This window comes from Histoplasma capsulatum (genome assembly GCF_000150115.1).
Source record: "Histoplasma capsulatum G186AR genomic scaffold supercont2.7, whole genome shotgun sequence".
NCBI classification, from domain to species: Eukaryota; Fungi; Ascomycota; class Eurotiomycetes; order Onygenales; family Ajellomycetaceae; genus Histoplasma; species Histoplasma capsulatum.
The window spans coordinates 560000-570448 of record NW_025544807.1 but is presented as its reverse complement, the minus strand read 5'-3'; the positions used below and the strand labels follow the sequence as shown (position 1 = coordinate 570448).

Below are 10449 nucleotides of genomic sequence, written 5' to 3'. Positions count from 1 at the left end.
CGGCGGTGACGTCGAAGTAAACAAACCAAGCCATCTCCACGTTGCAAGACGGACTGGAGTGGCCATTCCCACAACTCCAAGTCAATGAACATGGTGCGGGAACAATGATTCTCTGATATCCACTTGCTGACCTCGTTTGCCCCTTCTACCAAGTGATATCCAGCCGTTTTGTCAATATGTTGGGCTGGTTTGCTGGCTCAGGACGCGGTGAGTACACTGGCTTTGCAGGTATGCAATCTTTCACACCGCCTCTATACACTTTCCTACCAATGACAAGTTTACTTTTACGCTCCAATTGCTAATTATTCCGACTATCTTTAGACGATTGCAAAGCCCAGGAAGCTCCAGAGACTCCCGCTCCCGTATTTGCTTTTCGGGCATTCAAAAATGCCATTGTGGGCACTCCAGGGCCTGATGCTACCGACGATGAGCTTACTGTCCCAATTAGGTCACTAAAGCCTACCGTCAATCGCAAGGACACCAATATACATATACCGCCAAAACCAAAAAATTCCGGCCCTTTAGATTTGCAGCCATCGCTTCCAACATCGGATGTATCTGCACAGCCAATGGCTTCACCCACAAAGAGCATTCTGCTGACGCCAGGGACTGCGGCAACACGACGGAAGACGGTTTCGTTCGGTGAAGGAGTTGTGGATAATGAACGAAAAAAATCTCTCTTCGAACCGATTGCTTATAATGGTAATATAAGCCGGCAATGGACAGGCAAACAACATGAGGAAACCGGCAAGAAGAGAAGCAAACCCACCAAATCTCTCTTCGAGGCTCGGAGCCAAAAACTAGGTGGGGAAAAGAAACAGGATGAAAATGACGAACTTTTTGATATTACCGATCGAATACACCCCTCACCCGATAAGGAGGCCGGCCAACCTCGGATGAAAGAAGAACAACGCAAGGGTGAGGATGAAGAGGAAAACGAGGAGGATGTGACGACAAATCTTGATGAACCGCATTCTCAGTCGGGAATGTACTGGAAATCTGAGTTCGATAGTTATAGAGCGAGGACTGATCGAGAGATCAAAAAGCTAATCCAATACAGATCGGTCGCGAAGTCTTACGCGAAGAAAAAGGATTTGGAAATGCGCCGTTTGTCGGATAAATTGAAACGAGAAGAGGCCAAAGTTGCGGAAATGGAGCTTCGCGTTTCTAAGCTTGCAGCTGGAATGGTAGATGGTACCAACCAAAATCAGTCGAACGAAGATATGTTTAAAGAGCTATCCGAACAAACAGCCTTAGCTGTACAATACAAGCGCAAAGCCGATTCGTTACGGAAAGCCCTAGAGCGACACGGGGTGATAGAGAGCGATGGCGAGTCTCAAGAAAATAGTGCATCCTCGGAGGACCTTCGCCAAAAACTCCGAAAAATGGAAAAGGCACTTGAATTGGCCAATTCCCAACTCAAGGAATTCGAAAACAACAAATTGGATACCAACAAACTTCAAGACTTGGCTGAGAGTTCGGAACGCAAGGCGGTCGAACTTCAAAAAGAAAACAAAGCATTAAAACTAAGTCTCGCCCGGTTTAAGGAGGAGATGACAAATTACGAAGACAGGCGGAAAACTAAAGAAGCAAGGTTGAAACAAAAAGAGCAAAAGCTGCAGGACCGGGTCCAGGAATACAAAAACCGTTTAGACGAGGCAAAACAACACCACCTAGAAGCGGAGCAAGTATTAAGACAATCCTTTATCGAAGAAAAACAACACATGCAGGATATGATTGATTCTCTCCGGCACAATATATCAATTGCAGAACACGCTTCTCATAACAATGTTAGACGGAGAGGTGAAACAAAAGAATGGCCCAACCGTTCGGGTCTGAACGGGGAGCACAACATGGAGGATTGGCAAGATGGGAAGCATAGTCCTCGCAAAGGGACTGAAGCGGCAGTTCGAATCACCCAAGATTATAAAGTCATGAAGGCGGGAAATTCCAGAAAGGACCTTGTTAAAGATGAATATGTTCCTGGAAGCGACAATCTTGAAAATACCCTTGACGAACATATTGATATGATGGAACCTAAATCACGCCCGTCTGAGCGAAGTGAGGCTAGGCTGGGGGTCACGAAACGGAGTCGAACGGATACCTTGACTGATTGCAACGAGGACGACAACGAGCCACCGACTAATCCCCAGGATTCTCCCGTCCTGCCCAAAAATCGCACTACGAGGACCATCCCATATCGAGATGATCCCTCCATTCCACCCTCTTCTCCACCAACCCTTCCGCCAGTGGAGAACAGCCCAGTGCCATCACCTGAGAAGCGAAGGCCAAGACCAAATCTCCAAAGCCGCTCAGCATTGTCCCCCAGACCCTCTATGGTCCACATCTCCTCAAACCCTACACACCCCCCTTCAAGACTTTCAAGCCAGTATCACAATCATCTCAGACGGAAGATCAGCGGGACTCGTGTACTTCCGAGGACTTCTGCTAAGGCTGCAACGGCGATGGCTAGCTATTCAGGCATGAATCGTCAGGGTCCCATCCAGGGAGATGAGGCTAAACTCTGCGGAAGCAACTCGCTTCATAGTCCTGCGAGCTTGAAACGCGATTCACTCCCCGCGGATAGAGTGGCAGCAGCTATGAGACGACTCAAGCTCAGGGACCAGCGGCAAAGAATTAGTGCTGATGGGAAGGAAAATGTTTGGTCGGCTTGATCTGCATTCATCTTTTCCTTCTTTTGTGGTCACGTTACGAGCTGGACAGGTTTTATTCTATACCCAAATTCCATACCCATGTCTACGTATGGTTTTTCTTTTTCCTTTTGTCTCTGAACGTGGCTTCCTTTTAGGACAGGTGTCCACCAAACTTTCTGGTTCCTATACATCCTCTTCTTTCTGTTTCTTTGTGGAGACCAAGTTTTCTATTGAGTTGCGATGTTGGTGTTTGAGGGTGTTACCATTATTTCCTGTCAGTTTCGTGATGAAGTTCGTTTTCTTTTCTTTTCTTTTCTTTTATTTACTATCATTCTACCCTTTGAGGATGCTGATGTGATGTATCATTGGCTTGAGCGCTAGAAGTACCAACGACCATTGTCACTTTTGCTCTACCCTTTTTTTGGGCCAGGTAACTGTAATTCTTAGATTGCTTGTAGGTAAACAATGCATATCTAACCGTAATCCCATTCACGCGTTTCGAATGTGGATATATCGCTGATCTTTTATCGATCTTGGGGCTAAGGTGCACGACGGTGGAGCGTTATTTATGCGCTGCTCACTTCCTCACCAATACTGAGAATATTAAGTAGTCTATACATCCATGATTATTATATCCCGTCTATATCAGATAAGGGAAAACAATGATACCATGCGACGCCATCATGCATGAGCACATGAATGAATGAGTAGATGAGTAATCTCCCGTGCGTCGTTCTCTCTCCCTAGTCATCTCCCTACCCCCCAACACCACGTCTTGAAGCGGAACTCTATCTATATACCAGGTGACCTACCCTACAAACCACGGCTCAAGCTTTCCCATCCGCAAACGAAACAACCGCCCACTTCCCACTCCAAGCCCATTTTCGCTCCTTGTCTCCACCGCCATCAGGCAATGCACGGAGGCGCTCATCCTCGCCTTCTGGCAGACCCACAACGGTGTCTGCCTTGCAGGTGCGGAGTGCTAAGACACGGATACCCGACGAAGAGCCCAATGGGCCGATTGCGGTTGTGAAGGGAGTTGTGGGGGGCCATTGCGCCTATAATTTGGTGGGCGTTGTAAGATATAATGAATCCATACTAGGAAGGGGAACGGGTTGATTGGAGTGGGGCGTGGGGGAGAAGGGGGTTTGTTTGTTCGAACGTACGTCACCAACTAACTTCCTGTAATTCAAATCGCCCTTGAAAATCACTAATTCGCTCTCCTTGAGATCTTCCAGCAGCTCGGGTACGTCGTGGGGGAGCCGCCAGTAGCTAGACGCAGTGGTCCAGAAGCGGTTTGGCCGGATGATTAGTTTCCCCTCTTCATGGAATCCGCTCCATTGCTGGAATAAGAACTGGAGCTCGTTTACCTCCCGCTCCGAAAGGGCTTGTGGTTTGTTGCCGTTGGCTTTGGGGTCCCCGGCTTCGTCAGGAGATGTGTAGAAGGCTTGTGGATCTGCGAGAGCGGAGATGAGGTCCATGAAATCACTAGGTATTACGTCTGAGACGAACCAGGGGAGGGATTTGGGGTGCAGTACGATTGTAGTCGCGAGTCCCGCAGAGAGCAGGTATCCGGCCAAAATCAAATCGACGAAAAGCTCAAAGCCAGCATTATCAAGGACTATGTCGACGCGGCGCTCTTCTAATGGCCTTGCATTCTTGGCAGAGTTCAATATTTCAAAGGCAAGAGGGAGGTCGTTAATAAGGATGTTTTCTTCTGCAGCCTTGCGTGCTTTGGCACCTTGGAGTTTCTGGATATCTTCGTACGTGAGGGAGGTCAAGAGGGAGAGGTCGGTGGCGTTCCCCCAGAGACATATTTCGCACATTTCCATGAAAAGCAACTTTTCCTCTTCGTTGATTTGTTCCGGTGCTTTGCCACAAGCTCCTTCACCGCTTTCGATCTGTTTGATAAGTTCCTTGTACTTTGCGGCCAATTCCAGGACAGCCGTGCGGGACGATTTAAATGTGGACATCTTCTGTCGTGCGAATATGTCGTAGGTTTTCCAGTGTGTCGATAGGGAGAACGAAAGGTTTATCCTCCTATCTTTTTCTCGAAGTCAGTATATCCGGCTCGAATTGGCCAACACCTCCCACCCCTATTTGTACTTAAATATCAGACAAATCACGAACAAAGATAGCACTCCGTGTAGAGCCATGGAGCATTGAACCAAACGAGACCACCTCTTTCCTCAAGCTCCTTATTATATATCGCGATATCCGATTCACCATCATCCTCCAATGGTCTGTTTCTCGTATCGACCGTGCAATTGTCCCGTCAGCTATCCAATTTAATTCATACTGGTATAGATCTCAGCAGCTTCCTCCGACTCCCCACGTAGGATCCAGCCGAGCTTCAAAAAAAAAAAAAAAAAAAAAAGACACGTACGTCAGTTTGCGATTATGTTGTAGCTCGTACTTGAGCTCAGCAAGCTTTCCCACGATTATTTTGCCCTCTTTTCTCTTTTCATCCTCTGTGACTTCGAAGAGCGTACGGGAGAGGTCATCAATTGCGCCGGTCTGGGTTATTATTTCAACGTAATTTTCCAGTCAGCAAGTGCCAATGGCGCGGACGATATGTAATTCCTATCCATTGTATATCGAGTATACGGACCAAAATAACCGGCCATCTGTCCCTGGCCGATATGTATGCGAACGAAGAGGTGTCATTTGTGCTATAGGGAGCTGATTGAATGATAACATCTTAGCTCTAGCGCGTTCATTGATTACCCCTCCATTGCCCCGCATCTATGATCTAGGTAGGCGGATCAGATGGAGGGAGAAAATCGATTAGGGACTTACACGTTCTGGTGTCGAATTCCATGTTGCTTCGTCTGCCTCTTTCTTTTGGCTGGAGGTTTGTTGGAAGAACTTTGAATGGATGGGTTTGGAAAAGACTGGGGATAGGAGGAAGATTTGCGCTGTGAAGTAATGTATGATAGGTTAATCGCCAGCTAGCGCCCTGACCCTTTTCAAGGGCTTTACATAGTCATGGACTTGCAGTTATATATTCAGGATGCAAACATCTTGTATATCATCGTCAGGTTTTTCCGCTTTTGCTTGAAACCCAACGAAGTCGCGCCAATTTTGCACTTCGACTCCGCCTTTGGGGCCCTTGAGACGAGACTTCCACTCTACACAACAAAGTACCTTACACTCGGCCAATCATCTGAATTTCCATTTTCTTAAGCAACCCCTCTATATAAACAACCAAGGCAACTATGGAGCGGCGGGCAAAATGCGCCCTTCAACCAAATTCGGGAAGAAACAATGACGAAAACATGATCTTATACCTTTCTACTCTCCCATCGCTATGCAGGGGAAATGATATAAACAGGTAATAGAAAAGACATTAGAAATGAAGACATAAGGAAATCTCCCCGCTGAAAAAGAACATGACAAGACTTTCAAAGGAGATGATTTGTGTTCCCATTGAAGGCCGGGAGGCGGGGGAAAGAGCCCCACGTCCAAACGAGGGACCAAAAAAGGATATATAGACAAATATAGACAAAAGAACAAAAGGAAAAAAAATTCGTCCATGGTAAGTCAGACAAAGTATGTTGGGGTAAGTCGGTTTAAACTCTCATCATTTGCTTCCTGCTAAGTTGCTTGCAAAAATTAAGCCAAAAAACAAAAAGGGAGATGAAATGGGTCATCATATATATGCCAACCTGAACTTTGCACAACATAGCAGTGGAACAATGAGCGAAGAATGGCGATTTATGCAGGCCCTTGCTCACTTTCTTCTTCTTCTTGTCTTCCCTTCCCTTGTCAATTGGCCTCTGTCATTGGAGGGATGAACAAGACAGCCACCCATTTTCACGTTTTCCCTTATCCAAGCGGCATCACATTAGCGACATAATTGAGTTTGAAGCGTACGCCTAAAATATGGGTTAGCAGACCGCGGAAGAATGTGAGAAATGGGGTACGTATAAAATATGTATTATATAAATGGATACGCGTTCTCAACGTACCATCGGCTTAATATCAGGATGAGGCACAGCCTCGAACTTATGGAATTCTAGCTTTAGCTCGGGGCCGATATTGATATACGCGCCTTTATTTTCTGTATTGTCGCAATATCTAGGAGCGGAGAACACTAGAAGGGAGGGAAATTCAGTCAGCAAGGAACAGATCGATGGGGTCCACTACCAAAATTTGAATATAGAAAATAAACGAAGAGAGAAAGAGAGAGAGAGAGAGAATAGAATAAACTCACCAGTAATACACCTCCCATCATGCTCAACCTCATATCCTTCCATTCTAACCTCATGGCTCCTAATAACCGCCTCAAGTCCGTTATTCTCACAAAACCTCTTCGTCACATCCGGTCCAAATTGCATCCCAACTCCTCGCTTGCTCGGACTCCTCCCAGGCGCCGTCTGTGGATCCGCCCATAGCATCTCCATCATGAGGCCTGACTGCCCCGGCTGCCGTTGGTTATGCCTGTTCAGCTTCCGAATATCATCAAGCGAAACCTTATCGTCCGAAAACAGGCCCCCGTGCAGCGTGAGGAACTTTCCCCCGATCAGTGTGGCGAGTGGCAGCGCGGAGAAGGACTCCGAGAAAGTCTTGAAGAGGCGCTCATTGTATTTGGCCTTGCATTCGCCTTCAAAGCCATATGTGCGGTTCATGTCGTCTGTCTCGTGGTTGCCGCGGTTCATGAAGAAATGGTGCGGATACAGCCACTTGTACGCATAGAGCAGGAGAGCCACTTCGGTGGACCAGGAACCGCGGTCGACGAAGTCACCGTTGAAGAGGTAGACGTGTGTTTCGGAGGGGTAGCCATTTAGGCGGAAGATTTCGAGGAGATCGAAAAATTGGCCTACACAGAAAATTTTTTTGGTTAGCTGGTGATACCGGAAACTTTTGACGATGATATTGTTTTAGAATAAAGGCAAATTCCTCCCAAAGAAACTCTTACCATGAGTATCACCACAAACCGTCAACTTCGTCCCCTCTTTAATCCCAATCTCCACCATCGTCGGCTCATCATAAACAATATTCCTCGTCGCCCGCACAATCTGAAACGCGTACTTCTTATGAATCTTCTTGCCCGTTCTAAACCGCTCAATCATGTCATCAACGAACTGCTGCGTCATCGACTCTCCTAACTGTGCGCCATCATAGCTTTCTTCAACGATCATACCATCAACATCCAGCCCTTCAAAGGCCGAGGGCGGGTCCGCGACCTCAATGGCCTTCTCGAACTCTATACGCCGCACCAGTTTTTCGCATTCTGCAAGTTTTAACTTCGCGTCGCGGTCATTTGGGGCCTTGCGGACAACTGTTTTGAAGTCTTTTAGGGCCGCGCGGGGGTTAAGGATCGCGGTATTGGCGACTGCTCGTCGCCAGTATGCCTGTTTTTGTTTGTGTAAAAATATTGGTTAATGAAAAGGTATGGGAGGGAGAATGTGGGAGGGCGATGTATCCCCTAACGTATAGACTAGGATGGGCATGGGGGAAGGGAGATATGATCTCACACCTTTACATAGTCGGGGTCGAGCTCAATTGCCTTGGTGGCATCGGCAACCGCATAGCCATATGCCTCCAGCTTGATATGTACCTGTGCATCGCAAGTTTTAGTTTAGTTAGTTGCTAAGTTTTATCCATAGCATTTTCGACTTGCTGAGTGTTCCCCCACTTCTTCTCGCGACAACCGAACTGGACAAGATAAGGGAACGAAGAGGCACGAGAGGCTGGCCGAAATTGGAAACGAGAAACATACCTGTGCGCGGTTACAAAAAAAAGAGGGGTCCTGGTCATATTCCTCAATAGCCTTAGAGTATAAATCCAATGCTTGAATCCAGTCATGGCTTGCGAATGCTTTATTCCCCTGCAGTTTCAGGGCCGTAGCAGCCTTCTCCCCTGCGGTCGCCATCGGAGAGCGGAAGGGAAGATAGGTCCAGTGGCGGATACAAATTTAACCGTAAGCCGGGAAAAACCCTTCAATGTCTCTCCTCTCTCTATATTTCTCCTCCCCCTAATATTATCACCTAAAGCTGGGTGGAGCTTCCAAACTCCCAGCAGTGGCTGCGTGGCAGGCGGGGTTATTTAACGAGCGGGGTACGATAGAATGTTTGATTTTCTAATTCTGGATCGCGTTTGTAGCGTAGTTATATTCTGAGACTTCAGCGAAGGTGCATGTTCGTATGTTATGGGATGTTGAACAGAACGCTGGAAGAAAAGATGTTTTATGTCGGGACAAGGAGTGTCAGATCACTAGTGCCGCGGATTGGAAAGTGATGGAATGAAGATGAGAAGTCGAAATGTTCCGTTGTTCGGAGCCAGGAACACGCTGCGCCTAATCCTTTTTGGGACTAATAGGAAAGTTTCAGTCGATGGCTTATGTCAGCGTTGATCTCGGCCATGGAATCATTGGTTGTTGCGACGTCGAAGGAACAGGGCAAGAGAGCTCAACTTGGACCGGCACACACACCCCAAGGCGGAACCGCAAGGGAGACAAGACTAAGAAGAAAACGGAGGCGGAGGCGGCGAATAAGAAAAAGAAGAAGAAGAAGAAGGAAATCATCATGTCTTCCTTCTACGTCCCCACGGGTCAACAGCGATCCCTCCGTGCCTGCATGGTCTGCTCAATCGTCCAGGTGCACAGTGTACGCCCAGATACACCTCGACCTCCCCCCATATTCTCTCCTTTCCCCTAATACAAATCACTAACAAAGCTCTCCTCAATTGTGGCGCTTGCACTACCAGAAATTCATGCGTGAAGGCTGCCCAAACTGCGACCACATCCTCGGCTTAGCCGGTAACGGCGAAAAGATCCAACAATGCACATCCCAGGTGTTCGAGGGCCTGATAACACTAGCGGACCAGCAGGCGTCGTGGGTGGCGCGCTGGCAGAGGTTGGAAGGGTATGTGCCTGGCACGTATGCGGTTAAGGTGACGGGAACGGTAAGTAGAGTAAACGCCGTTGATATTTTGGGAGGATGAGATATTAGGGGACATGGAGAGATGGGAACGGTTGTTTTGTGATGAGGATTTGAGGATGCTTTTTCGTGTTTTTTTCTTTGTTTGGTTTTGATTTTGTTGATATGTTGAAGAATGTTGACTGACTGACATGTCTCTTTTGCTTGTAGTTGCCGCCAGGTGTCCTAGGTGATCTGGAAGACTCGGGGATTCGATATATTCCGTATGTGCTCACTTCTTTCCTACCCTCCGTTATCCTTTCCCCATCCACCCGCGCGTTTTGCCCTTTTCTGTCGTCTCAATTTAACATTTCTGTCGTATTTAGGAGAGACGGAAGCTCGGTTGACGAGGAAGGTTGAGAAGCCTGTTTTGTTTTGTATTTTGCTTTTTCCCGTGCAGGGGGTTGGATATTTGGGTGAGACAGGATAGAATTTTTTTTTTTTTTTTTTTTTTAAAGCGATGGCTTTTGCAATTGGAGTTTGCGGTTCTAGGGGGATATATATCCTGTGTTGCTTTTATCGCGATTGCTTTTAATAGACGGTGTTTAGTTTTGACCGGATTAGGAAAAGGTTTTCAAAATTGAGTATATCTCCTGTATTTCGATATCTTGGATTTTGGTGTCCTGTACAGCTTCGTTTCAAAACAAATTCGCCCACCACAATTTTTTTTAACTACAAAAACTTAACAATATGGACTTTAGTCCGGAGTATTATAACCTTGGGGTAAACAAAATTAAACAATGCCAACTACCAAACCCGCGGAACAAAGGGAGCGGGAAAAGCAAAGACAAATTTACCACCGGGAGGTAAGCAATATTTTTAAACGCAAAACGAGCTTAAGAAGCATGTTCCAGGAAAGTTAAATGATAATA

At 47.0% G+C, this 10449-nt stretch overlaps 4 protein-coding genes across 4 annotated transcripts; 2 read left to right on the top strand and 2 right to left on the bottom strand.

The window, feature by feature from the left end:
- Positions 1–176: 176 nt before the first annotated feature.
- Positions 177–2675, top strand: HCBG_05477 (uncharacterized protein; the record flags this gene model as incomplete). Its single annotated transcript, XM_045432526.1, has 2 exons — positions 177–228; positions 322–2675. 2 exons carry the CDS (start codon positions 177–179, stop codon positions 2673–2675), a joined length of 2406 nt encoding a protein of 801 aa, XP_045286642.1.
- Positions 2676–3039: 364 nt separating this feature from the next.
- Positions 3040–5616, bottom strand: HCBG_05476 (DUF89 domain-containing protein; the record flags this gene model as incomplete). The annotated part of the gene is made up of 6 exons (XM_045432525.1): positions 3040–3712; positions 3821–4698; positions 4785–4897; positions 5041–5171; positions 5266–5336; positions 5454–5616. The coding sequence occupies 6 exons, from the start codon at positions 5473–5475 to the stop codon at positions 3482–3484; spliced, it is 1446 nt and encodes a 481-aa protein (XP_045286641.1).
- Positions 5617–6496: 880 nt separating this feature from the next.
- HCBG_05475 (serine/threonine phosphatase) lies at positions 6497–8532 on the bottom strand (the record flags this gene model as incomplete). The annotated part of the gene is made up of 6 exons (XM_045432524.1): positions 6497–6532; positions 6626–6750; positions 6871–7476; positions 7576–8011; positions 8137–8217; positions 8380–8532. 6 exons carry the CDS (start codon positions 8530–8532, stop codon positions 6497–6499), a joined length of 1437 nt encoding a protein of 478 aa, XP_045286640.1.
- Positions 8533–9113: 581 nt separating this feature from the next.
- HCBG_05474 (transcription elongation factor spt4) lies at positions 9114–10109 on the top strand (the record flags this gene model as incomplete). The annotated part of the gene is made up of 4 exons (XM_045432523.1): positions 9114–9265; positions 9366–9563; positions 9749–9801; positions 9904–10109. 4 exons carry the CDS (start codon positions 9185–9187, stop codon positions 9935–9937), a joined length of 366 nt encoding a protein of 121 aa, XP_045286639.1.
- Positions 10110–10449: the final 340 nt, after the last annotated feature.